This window comes from Meriones unguiculatus, chromosome 4 (genome assembly GCF_030254825.1).
Source record: "Meriones unguiculatus strain TT.TT164.6M chromosome 4, Bangor_MerUng_6.1, whole genome shotgun sequence".
Lineage (NCBI taxonomy): Eukaryota > Metazoa > Chordata > Mammalia > Rodentia > Muridae > Meriones > Meriones unguiculatus.
The window spans coordinates 72,186,975-72,212,166 of NC_083352.1; the positions used below are offsets into that span (position 1 = coordinate 72,186,975).

General features: G+C 42.3%; 1 protein-coding gene across 28 annotated transcripts in view; it reads right to left on the reverse strand.

Moving 5' to 3' along the window:
- The window catches only part of Kcnma1 (potassium calcium-activated channel subfamily M alpha 1), a 695,343-nt gene that overhangs the window by 94,774 nt on the left and 575,377 nt on the right, over nt 1-25,192 (reverse strand). For 26 of the 28 annotated variants that reach the window (XM_060382122.1, XM_060382121.1, XM_060382116.1 and 23 more), the window contains one exon: nt 1,199-1,292. In XM_060382122.1, coding sequence (XP_060238105.1) covers nt 1,199-1,292 — 94 coding nt within the window. Of the gene's footprint in view, nt 1-1,198; nt 1,293-5,599; nt 5,687-25,192 lie in introns of all 28 variants that reach the window. The other 2 variants (XM_060382147.1, XM_060382146.1) reach the window with 1 other exon arrangement.

Genomic DNA, 25,192 nt, shown 5'->3' on the forward strand with positions numbered 1-25,192 from the left:
GTCATTCCTCAGGCACCTTCCAACTTTTCTTTTGAGACATAATCTCATTGTTGTAGAACTAACCAAGCAGTCTAGGGTGACTGGCCATCAAGCCCCATAAATCCATTGGTCTCCCTCTCTCCAGTCTGAAGATTACCCGTCAGCCTATCTACCTAGCTCCTTCCCAGTACCTGTGGATTGTGGGGATCAAAGTCAGGTCTGTATGTTTGTAAGGCAAGTACTTTACTCTTTGAACTATCTTCATAGGTCCTGGAATCATTCTTTGCCATTAAAGTGTTGGAGAGTTAGAAGGTCTGAGAAAACAGATGGTGGGAGTGGGAGACAATCAAAGAAACAAGGGCGACACAGGATGAATTTGCCCTAACAGAAAGTGGTAGAGTTGTACTGAAATTCTGTTTCATTTGCTATTTCTTAGATGACATCATAGTTTAGAAATGGGAGGAGGAGGAAGGGAAGGTGAGATAGATGGAGAAAGAGAGGAAGGACGAAGAAAGGAAGGAAAGAAATGAAGGAAGGAAGGAAGGAAGGAAGGAAGGAAGGAAGGAAGGAAGGAAGGAAGGAAGGAGAGAGCAAGCACACCCAGTTCCATAATTAATATTGCTTTTAACCTGAGCAGAACTGGATTACTTTTGAACTTTGCTTTGGCAAGACCACGGGATTATTAAACTTTTTTTTTCTCAGTCAAAATCAATTAACAGAAATTTGATTTCCATGGACAGGATAAAAGGAAGGTAATCTTCAGGTTCATTTTTGATTGTGATGATACATCTCACATATGGCCTTAAGTACAGAAACCAGTCCTCAGAGAGACTCCAGCAGAAAGAGTCTTGCCGCAGGCAAACTAACCACAGGGTCCCTCTGATTGGTTCCCAGTGTCATTAGTGCCACTGCTGTTTAGTAACTACACACAGACAGGACATGGTGACAGCTAAGACTTTAAAGCCTATGTATTTTTCAAACAGCTTTTCAAACTGTTTTTCGTGACAGAATTTTTTCAGCTCTATCATTAACTGCTGACAAGCTGACAGAATAAATACTCCAGCCTTTAAGAAGCCATCTAAGGATCTCGCTCCCCTCCCCCATGGAGCAGACTGGGAAGGGAGTTCTGGGCCTGGGCTTGGTCAGGTGGGGAGGCCAGGGAGGGAGCTGGGAAAGTGAGCATGCTGGGGTTGGGTGGGGGGTGGCGAGATCTGCTTACCTCATCAGCTTCGGGGAGGAGTTGGGTGAGTTCCTCATGCCCCCATTACGTTGTTTTTTTTTTGGTGACAGTGTTGGCGGCTGCTCATCTTCAACTGCAAATACAGGCAGCTTGTGAGATTATGAACAGTTTGAGGGCAGACTTTGAAACACAGGCAAGATATCAAAGGACACACATTCAAGGCTCAGTCACTCACTAGAGAGTCACAGCTGTCTTTAGAGGCCCCCATGACAAAGACCGGACGTGTTAGTCAGAGAGGCCAGCTGAGAGAAGATTGAAGCAATATGGCTTTGTGCATCAACCCTTGAGCATGCACTATGAGCACACTAGAACAATCTATAACTGCCCTGGCATAAGAAAAGTTAGAATAGTGATTTCTCTACACATGAAAATACATGTCATTATTCTTGCATTAATTTTGGTTAAGAGTTAATACTTTACTTGGTTGAATAATCAAAATAATTTTTCTTGTAACCAAAATGAGAAATAGAGTTGTATTTGAGGTAGCAGATTAACTGCCAGCCTGCTGCTTCCCAGAGTGAACCAAGTTAATTGGCTCCCAATCCTTTCACCCACAGCAAGAGCCTTAAAGAGAGGCAGGGATTCCAGGCCTTAGCCGCCATGTTTCACTCACATGTTTCACAATGGGCTGGGAACGCTAGTGCATGTAGGCTCAAGAGTCCCCAGCCCAGCTCAGCTCTCTTCCTTGCAGCTGCACCAGAGAGGGTTGCTGGTGCTGGTGAAAAGCACTGGAATGAAGGAGGAGGTTGCCACTGAATGACACCTCTTAATGATGTGGTGGCAGCTGGGCACAGAGGATAGCAGAGAAGCCAGAAACCATAGACTGCTCTCCAAATGTTTAAACCACACAGACCACTGAACAACGCGAAGCTTAAATCACATTCACTCACAGACAACACAGCGCACTGCACTCTGATGCTTTTGCCCAAAGATACCAACTAATAAGCATTGGAGATGGGTTAGCCTGCACCATGCTTTTTTTTTTTTTTGAGAGAAAGCTGCTGGATAATTAACAGATACTTGCCCAGCCTGTCACCCAACAAAATTCTAGCCCTGCTCTCCCCAGCCCCACACAGTCCAGGCTAAAGCTGTAATGTTGAGAAGGAAATTTAGGATCCTCGGATTCTTAGAGCTGATTGTCATACAGAGTAGGAGGAAACAGCCCTGAAACTCAGAATGCATGTAAGTTACCTTAAAGCTAAGAAGAGAAGTATTAGTAATGACAACATCAAAAGAAGCCTGGTCTATGTTATATGTATATGGTATATGAGCCTCAGATGGGGGAGAGCAGCCAGCTCAGCCACTCGCTATTGTCCAGGAGACCCATAAGAGAGCATGCATCCTACAGTACTTCCCTGAAAACCCTACATAAACATAGGCAGTTAGGACACACAGCACCAAAGGGATTCGAACATTCTAACCACCCTCCAAATTTGCTTTATATGCCCCTCTGTTCTACTGTCAGTTACCTCATTCTGACTGACCCAAGGCAAAGGACAAATGAATGGTGTGACAAGGTGAGGGAAGCACAGATGGAATCAAGGCCAGGAAGAACCTGAAAAGCCTCACAACCCATTCCCTCTCCCACCTGCTCCCTCCTCCACTCCCACCCCCACCCTAGGCTCCACTCAGACTGAGACCCTATCAGTCACTTAGTGCTCCAGGCTGAAACTATGTGGCTGGGAGGATATCACATCTTATCAGAAATGAGTATCCACAGCAAATCACACTGAGACTAAACAGCACTTAAAAGATTAAAGGAAATAAATACAAGCCACATAAATGGTATTGAAAAAGAATCACTTAGACTTGATATGCATCTCTCAGCCAGCAAACAGGCACTCTGGGTTTGACCTGAATTCATCTTCCTTTCAGAGGACAGGGGGCAGGCATCCAAAGCAATTCAAAGTGTGAGTGTGTGTACGTGCTCACACACACGCCTAAGTTCACTTTTACATTTCCTGGCTTAGGCTGTAGAAGGAAGCCTCGTGTTGATTCTTAGCATAACACAAGGCCACCTTTTAGTGCTGGCCACTGTTAAACTGCACCAGGGTGACCTGGATGCTTGCTAGCACACTACTTACCTAAGTTATGTTTGAGTACATGAGTATGTTTATCGGGGGTACAAATTGTTCTCCTTTCACAAGCTTACAGTGCTAACACCCGAAAAGGTCTTTATCTAGCCGAGTTGACAATGGCTAGCTTTACTCAAGATCACTACATTACCATGGCTGTGGCCAATTATGGAAAGAGTCTCTATTAGTCACTTTCACTGGCTTTTCTGCTGGATTCTCTACTTCACCTTTCCTTCCCCATTGGTTCTGGGCCTCCAGTAAAGTATCCTCTTTGATTAAACACCCACTTCCTTTTTCCTGTCACCTCTGTTTGCTGGCACTGCTCTTCAGGTGGGAGATCTGCAAGTTAATATGTGTTAGCTAGCTCTGGGGAGACACCTCATCGTGGAAAGAGTGTTATGCATGCTTCGATGCAAGGAAACTATTTATTTTCATTGTGACTCTGAGAGATCATCCATCATAATCATCGTGCATTTAAGCTTGGATTTAGTCACTTCAGTGGAACCATGTTCCAAGCTTCACTCGGAGCCTGGAAATCTGTTCCCTAAAGAGCTGGGATGGAAAATGTCCTCAGCTTAAATATACGAATGCTGTGTAATAGAGAACATGACACACGGCATAGGTCTCACAAGAGGATCAGAGATAAGTTCTCTTTACTATGTAGGATATAAAACATATTTAATTATTATCTTTTCTTTGGATTCCACCAATTTCTGCATATTTACAGAAAGTAGATCTGGAAGAACTTTTAGCTGAGCTCTAAGATATAATTCTTACCTCATAGCTTCTATGACTACGTGAGAGAAACAAAAATGGAATTAAAACAAAGACTTCTGTTTACTCACTTTCATGAGAGACAAACATGCTCAAAGTAGCTCAAGTGCATGGATACTCACAGGCTTCTGTTTAATCTGCTCTCTAGCTAATTGCAATATACCTTTCTAGCATCTTTCCTCGCCTCCATGAAGAGAAAGCTGAATGAAGACAGGCTCCTTTAAAGAAACCTGAATTACCAGCTTCTTTAAAACACAAACAAGTTCGGGAATCTAATGTGGAATTTTTATAGGAGCCAAACTCTCCCAGTCTTCAAGCCCTCATAAAATTCAAGGGCTTGTTTTTGCACATCCCTGAATATAACACTTAATGTTCTGCTGTAACTTCCCAGTGCTTTCCTGTCTAATAGGCCCTGAATCTAACAGTTTTACAGTTTGGGGAGAAGAGTCAGCGTTAGGAAAATGCCAGGCAGGTCTAATGAGGCTTCAGATCCTCTGGTTTGCACCGGAGTTTAATTTAAACTTACAATGATGTTTTAACATGTTTGCGTTTTCTTGACTAAAGAGGATTCATTATTTCGGTGACATAACCTCCAGACAATGCTCTGGGAATTGATTTAAGATGTGGTGGTAATTCCAACAGCCGTAATGCAGGGCTGAACATCTGTAACAACATTTCATTCCACTTTTCATCAGCATTCTGTTTTTAAGCAAGAGCAAAGCAACATCTTTCAGAAACACTGGCCAGGGTCCTGGGCTTACTTCAAAATGATCACATATCTTACTCAATTTTTCAAAAAGAAATCCCTGCTTTTTTCTTCCTTTCCAGGCTACAAGTATTATGCCAGAGTCCACTGGTGTCTCTTGTAGAGGTCCTTGACGTGAATGGGCAAATGGACAATGACCACAACTTTCAGGTTGCCCCAGTAGCCTGATACTTACATGGGATGAATCCACCAGTCCCCTCCAGCCTGGGGCATTTTCTCTCTTGCCTGCTTTCCCCATGAGATTAAGGAGGGGGTGGTGAAATGAAGCTCTGAGATTTAAAGGTGAGTTTGTTGGCTGGAGTTAAAAAAAATAGCTCAAAGCAAATAAACTCAGAAAAGTAATAAAAGGCAACAACTCATAAACATGAGTCAAACAGCTATCTCCATTACGTTATTAATCACCACATCTGGAGTAACCCACATCTGCACACACTTAGCAGATCATTAGTAATGTCATATTCACACTGGAGTCACTCAGAATCAATGGCATGCATAGTGGCTTGAACACAAAGGCATCAAGCTGAAGGGGCTTCCTACTGAAGTCAGGGCTCAAGCTTGTAGTGGGGGAGTGGGGTTGCTTTAATGATTAGCCATTGTTTTTTATGGCTTTTCTGTTTCAAATTTCATGGCCCAAACAAGCTAAATGCATGCCGAAAGCCACAGTAGTCCTCTCTCTTCTTCAGCTGAGCTTAGTGTGTTACAGTGAAGGTCAGAGGGGTCCCAGGCAGTTATTAAACAATGGGACAAAGCCCAGCACTCCTTCACCTGACTTGGGCACATGTTGAGAGTTAGGAGTTGCATTCTTGTGCACAAATAGGTCTTTTTGATAGTGTGCTCTAGCTTCAGCCTTGACTGCCAAACAATAAGGAGAGAAGAAAATTGACATTAATCCCTAGTGAAATCGTTCATTACAAAAGTTACCAACTGATTTTTAACACTAAATACAACCATCATTTTGTATTAGAATGGAGGTTTCTCCGTCATGGCTAAACAGCAGGGTCTTTTCTTTCTCTCCCCCAAGCCTGCCCCATGACTTCCTAAAATAATTTCTGAAGGGGTGACATCCAAAACTTTAGAAGACATTCTCCTTTGTGTAGAGACTTCCAAAAATAAAGGGTCCCACTTTTCCCCCAACAACACACATGGACACACAAACCAAAACAAGTTTCACAGCAGCATTGGGGCTATTACTTTCTGGCTAGTGCTGGAGAGAGTCCTGCTCAATACTGCTTACATTTCAAGTATTTGTGTCTCATTGTTAAACTTGCTTTTCATCCCAGACTGTCGGCCTGATCAGCCATGTTGGTTTTGATATCATTGCTTCACTTGGTCTAAATCTAAATGCCATGCACTGGACACCCAGAAAGAGTACTGCAGAGGGTTTAGGGGTAGAGCTCACAGGTACAGTGCTTGCTTAGCATGTGTGATGTCCTGGTTTCCATCCCCTGCATCAATCCCTCAATAAAGATAACAAATAAAAAAGGAGAGGAAATGATGTGTCACACTTCTCATCTGTGACATCAGAGAAACGCAGGTACTTTCTAGAGTAGTCTTGTTTGGTATACAGCTGCTCTCTGACTAACACTCAGGGTAAACAGCAAAAGCACAAGTGCTAGGGTAGAGTTTAACAAGAGTATACTTCCTTTTTTTTCCTCTAAAACATACCACAGAGGCCCCAGTAACATTGTCATACTGCGAAGAGGTCACTGTGGACAAAAGGTCCCTGGCTGACTGGATTCCATGAATTCAATAGATGCCTGAATTAAAAAGAAGTCTGAACTAATTAACACACAAGGCTTTATAATATGGATGCAAGAAAAAAACGGATATTAAATGACAGAAGGGTGCTTCACCACTGGCAGCTCGTCATATACGCAGGAGGTGGGTGTTTCCTTAAGAAATGACAGAAAAGCAATGATAATAAACCCCAGACATATGATAGCCCATGGTGTGGGTGATCCAAACTAGCAGCTGACTGCTGATGCAAGATGAAGCCTGTAGTTAGGAATTTCCATGAATTCATCACTAAGCATGGCTAAGATAGACATGCCAAGAAGGGCAGTGGGCAGCTCAAAAATCAGAGCACAGAGGTCTTAGAGAAGTCATCCTTAGAGTAAGACCTTCTGATCTGTCAAGGGACAGAGCATCAAGAACTCTTCACAGTACTTCTACTAAAATCAACCTAGGAAAGTAGTTGTGAAAGATCATTGCAAAACATCAATATGCAAATAACGAAATGATAAAGCCTTACTGTCTCAAACATACAACACTCTAAAATTGAACAGCCACATCTTCCTGTACATTAATCCAGGTGGGCAATCTCACAACCTGTAGCTGAAAAAATAGGAAACAGATTTATTTGGAAAACTCGGAGGGGGTAAGTTATTAAAAAAAATCTGTCATTACATAAAATGAAAATGGGAGGCTTCATTGCGCTAACGGCACAGGGAACACCCACCCATGGAGAGCTGGGAGGGCAGCGAGGGGAGGGTTTGTTGGTGCTTTGCCATTTCTGGCTCTTGTAGAGCTAATAGAGAATGGGAAGGGAGACTTTAGGGAACAATAGGTTCCGCAGAAGTTAATCACAGGGTAGATTTCCGCCTCTATTCACTGCCTAGGAAACCTGAATTGTGTAAGTTTGAGTCCATCAATATAGAATTAATGAAGGAATTCAGCTCCTACATGGGAGAGAGAAAAAATACTACATGAATATGTTAACAGAATCCATGTGACCTTCACTGTAATTTCTTTATACAAATAGGAATAATGGGTCTTCTAGAATCAAACTAGATAGACTGTGTATACCTATTGTATCCACAAGTCCCAGGCCAATCGGATCTCTCAGGGAACAGGCCTCTGCCTCCTTCGAACCATGGTAGGAGAGCAGTGTTCCTTGGAGAGCCTTGCATCCAGAATCTCAGGTCATATATGTCCCCTGAACTCCAACCCTGCTATAATTATTTGCCCATTGCTCTGCCCTGTTCAGCATTCAGCAGAAAATCCCTTTCAGAGATCTGGCCGCCTTTGGCCCCTTTCTTTCTTAGAACAGGCTGTCTTCTTGCCTCAAGCACAAAGAAGCCTCAGGTGGAGATCATTGTAAATTAGCCTCTCAGCAACAAGACGCAGAACAAGGGAGTTGGAGGAGGAAGCAATTGAACAAGGAAATGCAAGACTATCCCTGAGTGACTCCAGTGGAATCCAGATACTGGGAAGGCTATAGGAGCAAGAATTTGATTTGTTTGAACCAAACAGGGGCAGGACTGGCACAAAACTCAACAAAACAGCTTAACCCTAATGCCCTTTCTTCCCTTTTCTGCATCTTGCTCCTCAAACCAACCAGATAGGAAGGCCTTCAGGCCAAAGGCAGATTTGATTCTTGTCTGTAGCCCTGATGTGTGGTGTTTGTGTCTGGTGGGTCATTTAGAGCATAGATGAAGGCTGCTCAGTTCCCAGCACCAATGGCTGCCTTCTTCTTGCCCCTCTCATAACCAAAGGCAACTGTTAGATGACTGGGGAAAACTATAAGGATAATATTTACTAAAATATTAAAAATATTCTAGCTAGGCATGGGAGTGTATGTGCCTGTAATCTCAGCACTCGATAGTCTGAGGCAATAGGGTCATGGGTTTGAGGACAGCATGGACTCTTGAGAGTACCAAAACCAAAACAAAACAAAATCCCAATTTTAGTCTCTATAAATAAAATTGTATGTGACCAGAGCCGCCGTCATTTGTTTACCTGTTGTCCATAGCTTCTCTCCCTCTATAACTGTGTTCAGAACTACATGACTTCAATAGAGGCCACATGGCTACAAAGCTCCAGACATTAACTAGCTGACCCTTCTCACAAAAACTGTGTTGAAGCGTGCAGCAGGCTCCTCCGCACATCTGTCCAGCTTCCTACCTTTCCAAAGGACACTGTCCTTTCCCACATGCACAAATAAACAAGCAATAAGATAAGGGTCAATGTCTATTTAAAGCACACAATCTGAGGACTTCGAGACATAGAGGTCATTTGGTGACACTATTGTCCTTATGACAACCCTCTATAGGCCCTGCTAGTCCCCTCATGCTTGAAGGACTTGAGTCAGGTGAGTTCCACCTTTTTCAATAAAGCTAACTTAGATTCATCCACCAGGTACTCTGAGAGTCAAGGCGAAAGCCCGTCTGCTGTGAGTAATTCCTCGAAGCTGTCAGGATGTGCTGCCAGTCCACCCTGTGAGAGCCCGTACAAGACAACAGATTAACCATTAGAGTAGATATGTTGAAAATATACAGCTTCAACCTTTCCCCGGCTAGCTCAGAGCGATATACAGATGATTATTTCAACCGTCAGCTGCCGCATAGATTTAAAGCCCTGCACGGTAACTCCTGGGTTCATCTGCCCCTTGTCAAGCTGGCACAGCGCTAGTTGGAGGCTACATGGTATGGCAGTTTCACTGCGAAGCCAGAATGATCCAGACGGCTGCTGTCTCTTTGTTAACAGGAAGCCAAACTGATGAGTTTGTAATGCATTTCTTATCAAAGGTAGTTTCAGAGAAGAAAATGCACCCCATCCGTTTGGCAAGTATTTCACAGAGGCTGGATTATAGGCTTTAATCAGGGCATCTCCATTATTTTCTTGAAGAAATAGACAACCCAGCATCCATTCCATTAAAATCATTTCATGCCAATGAATTATGTATTTATGAATTTATAATTACCCTTGGTTCTCTCCTTCCTGCCGCATCCTTAATAAAATCATCATCTGGAGCCTACAGAGCCATGGTGCTTAATATATGAGCATCTTTATTTGTTTGTTTGTTTTTAAGGTTAGTGCTAATATTTTTGAGCCTCGTATCTAAAATTATCATTGTGAATAACAGGATTGCAATTCTCAGCTCCTATGTTTAACAAAGACACAATAAAATGTAATGGAATGTGTGGTATCCAAAATCAGACTTCCTTCAATATGGCTCATTATTGTGTAAGTTTGATTTTACCATGGATCACAACAGGGCCCTCTCATATTATCATGAGTAATATCCCTGTTATGAGGTCAGACATTGTTCTTGGCACACTGGAAGGGCTCACATGAGTGGGCAAAGCTGCTAGCTTACTGCTGGCCATTTTGTTTTCCTCCCTGTTAGATTCCATGGCTAAACACTGGCATTACACCATTATTCATTAGGCCATCCTTAAAAAGATAAGATTTTCTTTGTCATGGATATTCCTCTATTTTGATTATTTAAAGATATTACATTATATTCCTGACTCCTGAGATTTTGGATATGCTCTTAAACTTTCACCCTCTTCCCATCCTGGCCCAGCCCATTTCTCAAGGGCATTTGAGCTGCTGTTTCCACTGCCCCACAGAACTGTACAAGGCAGACACAACCAGTGTGTTATTTTTTTGGATCACTTCACGCTGTGTGCATGAGATTGCTAAGGACAGCCTTTGCAACACAGGCTTCCTCCTGGGTTTACAAATTGTCAGATTTCCAAAGGAGTGGGGAAAGGATCGTGCTGCCCAGGAACCTGAGATTTGCCACCTGCCCAGGGTGAGAAACAGAGAAGAGAGATGGGGTTAGGCCTCCTGCAGACGTCATGCAACCCCACGTCAAACTCTCCCAGCTACCGCTATGCTGGTTTACATTTTCACTTTGGGTTGCAAGTTTTTATTAGCTTGTGTGTTTTGACTGGTATCTCACCTTCTTTCTGTTTTCTCCCCTCCCCCTAAACAACTTCAAATTAACACGATGGGCAGAAGATGTCAATCATGTTTTCATTTCCACTTTCACTTTGCTGCTTATGTTTTTAAAATTAATGCTTGCCTCACTGGCTCTGCCTTCTAAAGACTAGCCTCAAATCCAACTGTGTCGACATGAAGTTGTTTTCTAACCCATATATTATACAAATAAAGATCATTAATATTACCATTATCAGCTCATCTATAAACACCATATCTGCCATGGAGTCCATTGTATCAAGAGCCCCTAGAATCCTAATATGTATTCCAGATGGTTACATGATATTTCTCTGAAACTCAGATAAAAGCATAATGCATAGATTTTTAGTGCAATTCAGGTACCCAATGACGAATGTCCTGACAGAACCTTTTAGAAATATGGTATGTTTTTAACCTTGGGAGGCAAAGAACAGTTGGGACTGTGATTTTACACTGAATACAACATTTAGTATGTTTCCTAGGGACAATTCACCTTCTGAAGACACTGCTGAACAGTCAGATCATAATCCGCTTCTGCTACAACATGTTGTCAGGACACAGCCTGCACAGCATTTTAGAAATACAAGTGGGTGGCTAGCCTCTTCTTTCTCAGCACACAGTGAGGACAAGGTTTGGAGGACAGAGGCAGGGCTGGAAGGGTTCCAGATGTGCTCTGGTCTCATCTCCTTTGGGCTCAAGACTACACTAAAATAAAAAACATCAAAGCCAAAAGCAGAGCTTGGGTCTGCCTAGTGTAACTCAAACCATCAGTCACCAGAACCCTGCCCATCAAATGAGCTTGAGGATAGGGGATCTTGGAATTATGTTACTTGTCTAAATGACAGATCTGACCCTCGGTGTGTGTTTATCTGTCTGTATGTGTTTGTCTGTGTGTCTTGTGTGTCTGCATGCATGCTCTCATGCTCATATCTGGAGGCCAGAGGGCAACATCAGATATCTCTTTCAATCTCTCTCACCTTAGTTTTGGGGACAAGGTCTCTCACTAAACCTGGAGTTCAATGATGTGGCTAGACTAAGCTGGCCAGCAAGCTCCAGGGACTCTCCGCTTCTGTCACCGCAATACTGGGATTGAAGGTACACTGTCACACCCAACTTCTCAGGCAGTTGCTTGGGAGTGAACTTCTGTCCTCATGCTAGCAGAGCAGGAACTCTACTAACAAGCCGTCTCCACAGCACTCTGAGCCTCTTTGAAATTCCAGTCTCAGAATAGTTACTCAGCATTATAAGCTCTACTGTCTTCCTTGGCAGAGATCTGAGAGCCAGGATACTCTGTAACAGCAGAGGTCACGAGGCAATAGACAGCATGAGAGCAAACAGTCACTGGGGTGCTCTGCCTAGCCCCACCCTGCTCATCTATCAAACTTTGTAGAAAGACAACTTTTTTCAGCCAGAAATTTACCCACAAAACCATGGATTTAAAAATCTTGCAGGAAATGAAGTATCCACCCTAGGAAAACCTCTGTCTTATAGGGCAGGGATTCAGTAACTGGACAAATACCTCACTGCTGTGTAAGGTAACCCCACACCCGAGCAAGGGAGACAGTCTTCGCTGTCATTTCTTTAATTGCAACATCACCAAGAAAGGTCGGTCTAAACGCCAGCTGGTGTTGAGTGGCAGGAAGGTTAGGAGCTATGTGTAAGGAACTGAAGCCACCCGACTGGGTCCAAACCTACTCCAGTTGGCTTTTCTATGCAATGTGAACAGTTCAGGTACCTAGGCCCTAGGGATATTCTGAGAATAAACAGAAAGTGTGAAAAGCGCATTTGACTAGCTCTTGACTTGCTACACTCCCACTAAGCTTTCTCCATTACTGTTTCCTTGGCTTGAGGGATAACTTGGAAGTCTGTTATGAGAGCCTCCACATTGTGTGTCTATTGGCTTTCAATGGCACAGCACTCCATTTAAATGGGCTCACACTTTCTCAGCACCTCCCCACAGGCAACTGATTCTTTGTTCAACTCGAAGAATGAGTCGGATAAGAATGAGTCCTGTATCAGCCCCATCCTTTGTATTACATTCAACTGTCACCTTTGAACCATGTTTACACGGCCCCAGTGAACTGCTTGGACCAAATAATTAGGTTTGCCAAGTGTCATAAAACAAAGCAAGGCAGAAAACTTTTAAATGTGCTCACCTGGAGGAGGCTGTGACAAATGAAATTCAGATGGAAACATGGAGAAACCCCACTGTTTCCTGTAAAGTACAGGAAACTGGTGCTGCCTGAGTGTGAGGGGCTCTCTCCTGGATGTCTGGTGGGGGACCATGGATGGACACATGGTGGCAGGGCAGGCAAATGATGGGATAGGGGAGGTGCTTCTTCTTCCCCACTGTATCCTCCCAGTCTACCCCCTTCCAGGGACAGGCTACACTTGCCCTTTCCAAGAAATGTCCCTGTATAATATAGAGCCTGCCTTTCTTTAGGACTTTCTTGGCTCTTCTCATCTTATTCCTTGTCATCTCCTTATTTAGTCCTGTTATTCATTTGTTTCCTGTTCTAAGGTGTCCTAGACTTTGAAGTCCCTCTAAAGTCATTTACAAGTCTCTGAATCTCCCACAGGATTGAACCCCTGGTGAGGTTTACTAGTACATTGATCCTAGTGGCTAGAGCCAGCATGGCAGAGGGAAGGAACACAGTCTCACAGTCAGGAGCCCTGGCTTTTTGTTCCAAGGCCTAGATCTTATATGTGGCATCGACAAGACACTTCCCATTCTAGGGGATTGGAGTTCACTAACTCTAAGACTTGTCCAGCTCTGCATAGTGAGGACTTGAGCCCGAATGGTGTCTCCCATTATGTAGGTAATATGAATGGAGCCAGCCATGGACTAAAGGCCACATAATAACTCTCCAACACTTCCTACCATACTCAAACTACAGAAGAGGAAAACAAAGATTGCTGTGCCAAGGAAAACCTGATTTGCCTTGATGATTAGAGACGCCTGGCTTCCAAGGAAGCGAATCAGGGAGCTTCACTGAATACAAATGCTTGAGTCTCCTGCCTGTCTAGTCAATCAAAACTGTCTAGTCAACCAAAATATTGGACTGAAGATATAGTTCAAAAGTAGAACAAATATCAGGCAAACACAAGTTTCTAGGTTCAATCCCCAGCACTACCGAAAGAAAGAAAGAAAGAAAGAAAGAAAGAAAGAAAGAAAGAAAGAAAGAAAAAGAAAGAAAGAATTGAAGCAAACAAACCCTTGTGGCATTGCTTTTTCTTGTATTTCTTTAAAATCTTTTAAAAGAAATTCAATAAGAGAGAACCACAAGTTTAGCTGGAGAAACAAGCCAGTTTCATCCAAAAATATGAAATATACAAGTTATATAAAAATAGCCATACAAAAATGTTGTTCAATAACATCACACCAGAGCTCAACAAACACCCTAGACAATAAGTGCTACAGAGTGGGATATTTGTGGAAAATTAAGATTGGAAACAAGAATGGGATGGGAGTGAGTGTCAGCCTAGTTTTCTGTGTACCCCAGGGCTGAGGGTCCCCTGGGGATGCACACCATACGTGGAAATAATGTATAAAGTGGCAATAATGTGTGGGGAAGCAGGTGGGTAGAGGCAAAGACTTGAGTAAGCAAAGACAGGGAACTGAAAGAAGACCAGTGTGACTAGAGCAGCCAGGGTGTCTGAGCACATAGCTAAGGGGACATGGATACATACCACAAAACTCCACATCCCAGGTGACAGACTTGAAAGAGTATCTGGGCAATCCAGATCTCATTAAAGGTTCTTCTCCTTTATCCTAACTGCTCGGACTGGAAGTGGCTGGGAAGCAAATACCATTGAGAAAACTATAAAAACCTACTCAGCTCAGCCTGCTCTCCTCCAGGCTGCTTCAAAGTTACAAGGGATCAGAATAAGACATAGGTAAGTGTGCACAGCCTAACTAACTGCAGAGGTCTGATTCTACAGTGGACACTCCAGTTTATCCTGATCAGGGGAACTGACAGCAAAATAAATGGCTGAGCCCCTTGGAGAAGGGTCCTGCGGGTTACAGGGAGCTGACACCTTACCGAGCGAGCGGTCAACCTAACCTTGACTCTGAGGTGGTTATCTCCTGTCTTCAGCTTTGAGTTGATCCTGTCCTCTGGACAGAGGTCTGGAAGGGACTTGTTTTTCCTGAAAGCTGATGACAATTGTTTCCTCAAAACCCGTCAACAAAACCAGTTCTTGAAACAGTCGTAGACAGGGACCTGCTTCCCTAGCTTTCTGCCTTGTGGTTTGTTTGGATCAATAACACTTTGTGATGGGTTCTGTCAAACCACATGGGCAGGTCAAAGGCTGTACGGCACTGGCCAGCACCTACCACACCTCCCTCGCCTGCCTGAAAGTTTTAAAAGATCAATACAGAAAGCTCTAATGGCCACTCAAAAAAAGTATGTATTTCAAGTTTCTAACAGGTAGAATAATGGAGAATAGTTAATTGGTCATTCTACGTTACGTTTAAATGTTCCTTTTTTATAACCTTAATAAAATGCCTGTCTCCAAAATAGGTCAGTGTTATGCAGATGCTGTAGTTTTCTTTTCTTTTCTTTCATTTTTTAAAAGATGTAGCTATTGTTTAAAAAATAAATTTTAAAATAGTAAATATATGTGTATATATGGATAAAAATTAAATCGCTGCTTTTTCTTTATTCTTTATTTTTTAGTCATGTTTGGCTCACTAATAATATCCAGGTTGGAAAACCAACCAACTTTCTTATAAATAACTTTACTAAAATCTAAAACAAGATGTAATAATAAACCCTTATCCTATTTGTCAAGATTTAGTTCTGGCCCCAGAGAGAAAAGCAACACCCTTTGGTGAACAACACCCTTTGCTAATTCTCTGTGAAAAAAAATCAAGTTAGACTTATTTTCATTAGAATATTAATCCAGTACATTGATTATAAATACACCCTTCACATCCTGATGTGCACTGTGGGAATCAATCCAAAGAAGTAAATAGATGAAAGACGAAACCATTCCTCAGAAGAGCAATGAGATGGTGGAGGTGAGGCAATCTGAGGGTGAAACTGGTTTTTGTGTCTTTTGTCTTTTGGAAATATAGTGAATGTTTATTTTACTGGAACGCAAGTGGGCATTCTACTAGGCATCCTGGATTTAAAGAAATGTTGTAAGTTGAGAGGTGTTGTTTTAATGGAGGTATATCTCTTACAAAAAAGAGTTTCAGATATTAATCTTATAGAAATAAAGGCGAGAATCCAGAGAAAGAAAAAAGCCGGGAAGTGAAGCAGAGGATAAGTTGATACTATCTGGGAGGGAGTGGTTCATTTATAGGGATCCACCGCCACCTTCTGGTCAATTCTCATTTCAAGTCCCTCTGATTTGAGGGCATCTATCTCATAATCTAAGCATAAATGTGCAGCTGTATTTCTCAAATGCTGTTATATGTAAGAATTTTATTGCCCGTCAGCAGATTTCTAACACACTGGTTGAGGCTTAATAATCTTCTATTACCTGAAGTATGGGTTATATAAAAACCCAGCATGCTAATTGTTGACAAACCAATTCTAATATATAAAGCACTATAACTCACCCAGTAAATACCCACATATATCAGCAGAGAGACTTTCTTTTTGTTCTAACTGTGTTATTAATACAAGTTGATCACTTAACATGTGACTCAGCTCATGCATTTCAATGAATAAAGAAATAAGAGGCAAGACATTCCCCTTATTAACTCAGCCCCTTCCTTTATTTACAATGGAGAAAGAAGAATCATTTCCTCCCTTTATGGAGAACGGGTACCTCAACCACAAAGACATCCAAGAAATTTGTTCATATAGCAAAGCCTGAGCTATAAAAACCTAAGATCACAACTATAAGATGTTATATTGTTTTACATGGCAGTAGGAAATTTGTGGAGAATATATGTCACGGATACTGTGGGCAGAGAAACACTACCTGTCATTTTTCAGGGGGTGGGAAAAGATCACACAGATGTGCTAGCAAAGGAACACAGTAAGGAGAAGAAACGGGGATGTGATAGTATGTCTGATTATATCTGCAAAGGAAACTGTGAAATAAATTAACACCCGAGTCCCCATGAGATGCGGCTGGTGGCTCCATGGCCAGCAGTCAGTGTGAGGTAGGGAAGGCTTTCTGCTCAGTAATAAGAGAACTAAAGTGCAGGCTGTGAATTTGGTGGTGATAACTAATGGCCATGCCACTTAAGACTCTGATTAAATCTCTAACAGGGAGAAAAAAAAATAAGAATAACAAAAGACTCTAAAGGACAGAAGAATGCAATGGGGTTTGTATTTTCACTAGGAAAACAAAAACCCAAATGGGATCAAAGGCCCCCAGGAAATAAAAAATGACAATTCCTCTGTTGCCCTGATCTGATCTCAAGCCAAGCTATCATGTGATAATGGCGTGGAGCTTTAGGAAATGGTACAGCTGTTCCTGGTGCGAAGGAAGGACGGGAATGAGATGGCTCACTCAGCTGAGGGAGACACTCTAATTTCAAAAAGTGATTGAGATTTAATCTCTAACAATTTCAAACTAGCTCAGGCAACAATCAAAAAGGTGTTTTTTAAAGACACGGATGCAACTGTGATTGTGTAAAATCTCTTCATATTCTCCCGCTATCTGGGTCAGGCATGGATATAGAGACTCAAATATCAGAGGACTCTATTTGAGCATGTAGTCACTCCCACCAAGGACACAGAGAAATTGTCCAAGAAGGCCATAAACATAGGCAAATGGTGGCATCTGTCTGCCACGTGCCGGGGACCCAGAGTTGCCAGGTGAGTTACCGGCAGAGGGTGAAGATCTGGCAAGGTGTGTATGGGGGGGCTGAGTGTGGTGGGGGTTCCTTCTAGAGGACTCCTGAGCTCTCAGGATCTAAGCTTCGAGTTGATTCTTACTTAGTAAGTGTGTTAAGCCAGTAAGGTAGGTATAGTCTAGGCAACTGGCTGTTGCTAGAGTGATTACAAGAGCAAGACTTTCCTCAGGAGAAAACTGAGTAAGTGCAAATCCATGAGGAATAAGAGGTAGATTAAAAACAATGTGTTTGCGTTAGAAAACTGAAGTCTGGATTCAAAGGACCTCAAAATGACATCATCCAGGAAGTAGTGAAATCTTGCCTTTCCAATACACACCTCTACCCACAAAGACTCTGGTAACCCAGTGACATAAGAAAGGCACACAGCAGCATCTTCAGATCAACCACAGAGTCCAAACACCACATGATTGTCAGCAGAGAGAATCAAAGAGAGGTGTCTCCTTTACAGAAAGCAGAAATCAGTTCTAGAGTGATCCATCTAAGAGTTTTCCAGCAGTCCAAGGAACTAGCTATTCAACTACAAATACACTGTTCAAGTCAACGTAAGGAAATATGAACTAACATATACTCAATAAGCCATGAAGACACATTCTTGGTAGTTTCTGTGTCATTCCCAAAATATCTGCTGCATTCCTATCACATTCTTGGCTACTGCATTGCAGAAGGCCCAGAGTTCAAGGGCCAATGTAGCAGTTCTCATGTGTTGGTAGTACTTGAATCTACATTCGTCTACTCATGAGGGTTACCCTACATGGGGATTATGTGGACTGTTACAGGCCTTCAGAGGAGACTCAACTAATTCTGACTAATTCTGACTTGAGGTTTGGGTATAGCCATCCAAGATTGCTTGCCAGAGTTGGCAATACTCAAAAACTGAACCGTGAAAGCAGAGTCAGCAAATGTTTCCCTGAACAAGTTAGATGGTAAACATTTTGGTTTTCAGGAGCCAAATCTCTGTTGGAACTACTCCATTTTGCTGTGAACCCCAAATGCAGCCAGGAACAAAAGGCAAATGAATGAGTGTGACTGTGTTACAGTCAATCTTCACTTAGGAATGCAGGCTGAAGGCAAGATTTGGTCTAAGGCCTCAGTTTACTAAAGGATAAGCTTTAATTACCTTGAAGAGGCCAGGAAAAGAACAAGGAAAAGGGAAATATCACACCAATGTGTAAGTCAGAAGGACTGTCATGGAAGATATCCAAAGAAAACTTATGTAAAAACTGTAACTGCGAAAGCTAGCTGAGATCAAACCATAAAGGAGTCCCAGTGCCATGTTGCTAAGTGAAAGCTAGAGATTATCCTAATGTGACAGATTATGACTGGTTGTCAAAAAGAGCCAGCAATATATATATATATATATATATATATATATATATTATATATATAAAATAACTGGGCCTGGTGACTCACTTATAATTCCCAGGATCTCAAAGGCTAAGGCAAGGGGATTGCTAAGACTAGAAGGCCAGTCTGAGCTACATAGTGAGTTTTGGAACCCTGAAAACAACCCTAAAATTCTATCTTATCCCTCTTTAAAATAAGATAACAACAGTTAAAGGTTTGTGCTTTAAAACAATATGATTAGGGGATAGGCATTTAGCTTGGGGCTAGAGCACTTGCCCAACGTAAATTAGGCCCTAGGTTCAATTCCAAGCACAACAGCCATAGTAAATTAATAAATGCTGTGCACCTACTCAGAAGTGGGCTGGGGTGAGGGAGACTATTTGGAGAGACATAGTGGTAGATCAAGCAAGAAAGACTGAGCTCCTGAGGTTGTTGGCACTCACTGCCCCCAACAGTGGTAACAGTTTTCAAGTATGGCTGAGAGGCCAAATTAGCTATTGCTAGAATAGATGAGAGATCAAAACTGTGCATGGATACTCACTCAACTACCAGCCCTGTCCTTATGTTAGATCTACTTAAATAGAATAGTGTAAGGCATAGATAGGTCTAGCTTGGCTTGCTCATAGTACTAATGTCCCTACCCCAAGAAATCCAACAAGGGGCAGAGACAGAGAAAACCACAGGAAAGTGGTGGCATGATGCCTCTATACCAACTGTTATCACAATTTCATGGAGGCAAAAAAGAAACATCATGAAAATGAACTCTGAGAATCAGAAAGCAAAGATAGAGCCTGTCCTGTCTGTTCTCCTTGGCTTTCTCCTCCAGCCTCTTCCATCCTTTTCCAAAAGCATACTGAATTCACTGATTCTCCAGGACCATCTTAGAAGTGGAAAAACCACAAAGATAGGACTCCACTATGACCAAAATGATCATATATCTCTGTGTATATATGTATGTATGATCATCATCTGTATGACCATACAAATGGGGAAGATAAGAAAAAGAGACATTCTGGAAACTATGTGGAGACCTTGGGCTGAAACAGAGGATGCCTACTCTAGAGCTGCCCAGATGAAATATCAATGCCTTAAGAAGTGTGATGTTTCATATCTCATAAAGCACCAGTCTTACAGCAGCAATCAGTATCCACTAAGTGTCCACGTGATGACCATATCAAACCAGGACCACATGGGACTTACTTCAAACCCTCCACCCCACAAAACAAATCCCCAGAGATTGTGCCCCTCCTCTATCCTCCCTGCTCTAAGGTTCCTCCTACTCACACTTTCCTGAACAACATTCAAGCGCCTAAACATTCCCTGCTAGACTCCCAGAAACTGGGCTAAACAAAGCACTTATCAGGCACATACCATCCAGTCTACTTTTGGTCTGAAGATGTGTGTCCTTGTTTTCACCCCCACACTGTACAAATTATGTTCCCGAACACCAGCAAGAAACAAAATAAGGCACAACTAGCATGGCTAGTTTGGGACAGTTGGTGGCTGTCATTCATAAGGTAAAGGTTGGGTATCATTTGAGTGGTATGACTATTGATAATACTCAAATCACTAGGACTCAGATAAACAAATGGTGGGGATGGACATCCTCTGTCAAGTTTTCTCCTCAAGGGGGAAAAAATGACGCAAGGCTTTAGAATAAGTTCATCACAAAGAGCAGTCCTCTGAGCTTTCTCAGTCTTGCCCAGCCGAGGAGTCACAACCTAAGAACAACACCAGCAAAGGTTCAGTCTTTCCCTACTCAGAGAATTTCATTCTTTTTTCTTTGGAGGATTCACTAGAATCCTGGGCAGACTTCAGAACTTTGAAAGATTTATAACAGCAATATTGAAATTAAAAAACAAACCCAAAAACTTTTGGGCTCTATTCAATGAGAAAAATAAAGAGAATAGAAGTTCCAGGATTTCAAGGGACATTAGAGATAGCATCTTTCAGTTCCTTTATTTTACAGATATTTGACAAAGATTTCTGGGTATTCAAGATAGGAAGCAACTTCCTAGGAAGATTGTAGCTGCTTCGTGCAGCTTTTGTAAGCCTATTTCTGTTGAGACTATGATTCCTTGATCTGAAAATTAAGTAAATTGATTCTATTTTAATTTTATAGCCTGGCATGCTAAGCTTTTCAACTCTCCCAGCCTCCACCCACAGGCTGTCTCTGCCTCTAATTGATTTGTCCTTTCATAAAGCTAGCTGGACAAGACTCCATCATATGAAAAGGAAACACATTAGCTATAGTCAAAGTGGCTACTTATCATTATTCCCATCAATATCGTGAGGGATGGAGTTCTTTCCATCTAGGGATCACTCACTATGTGATTTTGGTCAAGTTCATCTTTTCATGTGTTAATGAGTGATGATAATAACAATAATAGAACATAATGCTTAACATGTGCAAGGCAATCATGTAACAAAGGGTAAGACAGGGAGAGAAAGAGAGAGAGAGCACACCTTCTGAGCCTGTGTGTTTATTTCCTTACAAACCCTGAGATAAGTTCTAGTATTATACAGATAGGGAAGATAAGGTAGAGACACGAGAGATTAGAGACGCTGGGCAGAAGTAGATGTTGCCTACTCTGAAGCTGCCCAGATGAAATGTTTTGAAAATTATGATGTTCCATATCCTCATAAAGCACCAGTCTTACTGCAGCAATCAGTATCCACTAAGTGTCTACCTGATGACCATATCAAACCAGGACCACAATGGGACTTACTTCAAAGCCCTGCACCCCACAAGACAAAACCCATCATCTATCTTCCCCTGCTCCAAGGTTACTTCTAGGATTTCAATTTTCAGTTGCCAGTGAGATAAGTTAGCTTACTGAATTGCGAAGAGCTCCCGGATTTCCCTCTTATACAGACATGAGAAAATATAAAAGATGTCTGTTTACATGATGCTCACCATATCACAACTCCTTTTTCCCTGTGTACATTATAGAATACTACACATCTCCATTTCCACCCTGTTTCTTCATGGAAGGTCACCATCCCTCCTTTGTCAGCAACACCTGTTTATGGTTCTAACTTTGAAGCATCCATAGTGGAGGTCTTGTCTCAGTCCTATGTGTAACATGTTCTGTGTGGAAATGTGTGCTCTTCTGCATTGAAAGAATGGCCAGCGCAACCTTGACTAAATACAGAGAGGATCTCAGAACTGCAAGAAGATAAGTGTGGTTGGTGTTAGCTGAGGAAACTCTGAGAACAAGCCAGGAAGCTGAGAGTCCCTTCCTTGTCTTGAGTAGAATGAGCCAAATAACAGCTTTTACAGAAAGTAGGTATAAACACCTGGCTTTTGGAGTCTCTAAAGTGGGAAAAAGTGTCACCTATGTGCGGCTGGCGAATTAGATCTGCCTACCTCCCTTGGAGCCATGAAGAGCCCTAAATGTTCCTTCCTTTAGGTAGATGTAGGTGAAGATGGTGACACCTTTCCCCAGTAATCCCCTGTTCTTATTCTGGTCCTACCTGTTGCTTCATTTTGTCCATTCTGACTCCCATGAAAAATATTCAGATCCACTGAAATTAGTAAACGTAAGTGGAATATCAAAACTCTCTGATATTCTAGAATGAATGCTGTGTAGGATCCTCACCTTTCTTGATTAAAAAAAAAATAACTGGATCTTTGCCTGTACAATTTTTTTCCTATACACCATTTGCAGATTTTCTCTTCCAGGGTTTGTTCTCCACAAAGAATGATGACCGTATGTACACGCTGATAACTTTCAAGTTATGTCATTTGTTCCTTACTCCATTTCCCCTATTAAGATTCTTGGGCATTCCAGCTCTTGCATGTACATAGACATATTCTATGGTAAGCTGCTTAGAGAGCTTTAGAACTTCATGGATCTGTGGTGAGTCTGCTCCTACACCTATGCCTTCAAGGGTGAAGAATCCCTTCATTTATTCATTCTTTTTCTCATCAAATATTTACTGAACTGGAATCCTTCAGGCCATGTTCTACACAAGTGTTCCTGCCAGTACACGATGCCAAGTTATGGTACCAGCATGCTAGATTTCTGACTGACCATGGAGGGAAACAAGGCAGCTCCTATGCCTATCCTTGATTGAATGAACTCTAACTCTAACGGGTTTCAGCCCAGGGTATGTCCATCTGGCTAATGTTGTCCAAAACAAAGAGCACTGTAATGCGAGGAGTCCACACTGCTCCCAGAAGGTGGCTCATGTGCCTTGGTCTACAGATGCCCCTGTCACCATTTACACATCTGGCATAGCTCTGGCCACTCTTTTATCACCCACATATCTGGGATGGTTCTGGGTCTAAAGCTGTAATCTTGTTATGTCATTTGAAAGTCTGAAAGGTGGTCAGTCCTGAGCTAAATGGACCTTAAGAGTTCACTTTGAGTTTGTGCAGTATCTCTACTGAAGTTTAGGGGATGCTTGGTACTCATTTTGTGTTTGAAGGGGCTAGGACAGGGTCTTCCTAGTTAACTAGAAGAGTCCAAAGGAGTTTTCTTGTACTGTTGCATTTGGATGTGAAAGAAATGCATCTACCAATGATGTTCAAATGAGATGGTCAAAGAAAAAGGAGGAGGAAAAAGAAGAAAAGGAAAGTAGGTAGGTGGGGAGGGGTAACTTTCATTTAGAGCTCATCTAACCTGATCATAAGAAACCTGTTTCCTAACAACAAGACTCTATATACACGTAAGCAATCTTACTTCAGAACAAGCACTGCCCAGGCACATGAAGAGGTCTCTTCAGTCCCCATTGTTTAGAAAACGGCTGCCTTCATTCTGTCTGTCTTTGTAGACTTTATATAGAGGGAAGCAGAACCCTTGTAGCAAATGGAGGATTGTCTGGCTCAGCATACTGGTTAAAGGCGAAACCCTAGAGAGGGGAGGCTAGCAGGAAGCTGGCTGGTGGAGTCCAATCAGCCACATTCCACTTCCAGAAGTTGGCATCTTTAGCACGCACAGCCTATCACTGTGGAGAAATTCAAGGCACAAATACTTTTCCAAGCTGTTTTTTAATGATTCTTTAGGGTCAATGGTGCACACAAATGTGAAAAAAAAAAAAGTTATAGACACAGACATAGAGACATGAAGAACACAGAAAAAAAAAGGTCTTATGCACAAAGAAATAAAATGGAAAAGAAAATTGTGCCATGATCCTTAGAAACGTCACATGCTGTCCAGGATTTTGTGTGGCAGTACTGCTGAGGGAAATGTGTTTTGTATTTCCACTGGAGTAGGGCAAGTGGTTGAAAACTGCAGTGGATTTTCAGTGAACAGGATGTGAAGTGCTTATTATTTTCCCCTCTGAAGATGTAAGGAGACATGCTGTCTCCCAGAGAAAGATGGGAGGAGAAAAGCCTCCCTGCCATACTAGGAGATTTTCAAAAATAATTTCCATGATCTGGAACTGAAGCTACCACATGCAGCTGCAGCCAGGACCCTTAGGGGTTGGTCATGTGGCCCAGCTGGTGGCCCCATTTGTCCGCTGCTCTGCCTGAGCCAATACTGTCACATCAGCCTTTGAGCTGCCCACCTCTGTCACCTTCAACAAGCTCAAGGTTTATTCAACTGGAGAGAATGGTATGTGGAGGAAGAAATGCTGGGTAAGAAAAGGAAATAGATGGAGTAGGGCCAGGTAGGCCTCCAGTCCTTGCCAAAGTTAAATAAATGCCCTATCAGAAAGAAAACTCCAAAAAGCTCAAATAGGAACACCAAGGGCTACTAGTCAGTTGGGGAGAATCAGGCTTAAGAAATTTCACTAATAAATGGAATTCAACTGCTCCAGAGCCATCAATTTGGTTGTTTTTAAAGAGACTACAACTTATTGAACTAGTATTTGGATAATGGCCTTCATCTGAACCTGCTGGCTCTCTACAAAACCTCCCCTTTCAGAGCCTCCTTAGAATACCACTTTCCCTCTTCCCGTTAGAGTCCCTGGGCTTTCCCCTTCTCTTGTTTGGAGTGGGAGGGTTTCTCAGTTGTCTCTTATGGAAGCCACTACTGTGCCCCTGTTGGTTCATTTCCATGATCTGACATCTGTAGTGAGAGTTCTGGTTTCTTTTAAGAATCCAGTTATGTTATGTAAACATGTTTTTGTTTTAATCCCAGGTGTGGGAAATGGGGCTGCTTTAGATTGTCAATAGCAGCTGACTATTTGCCCCATGCGTGCTCTAGCAGGGCTGATATTCTGCCAGCTGAAGATAGTTTAATTCTGGGGACTCTAGAGAGGATATAAAAAGACCAGAACCCCAAGAGAAGAGGCATGACTCTTTCTCCTGCTGGTTTCTGATCCTGCTGCTGTTGTTGCTAGTTTGTCAAGTGAGTGGTCATGAGAAAAGAGATAATAAGAAGAAATTAGAGATAGCCTGATAAGAAAAAGATTGGACTTGCTCCAAGGAACTCAACACCCCTAAACAGCAGGAAGTATTCTAAAAAGATATCAACCACCCCCTCCTTTCCCCACTAACCTTCTGTCTTTCTTACCTAATGTTGGGATGTTGGGAA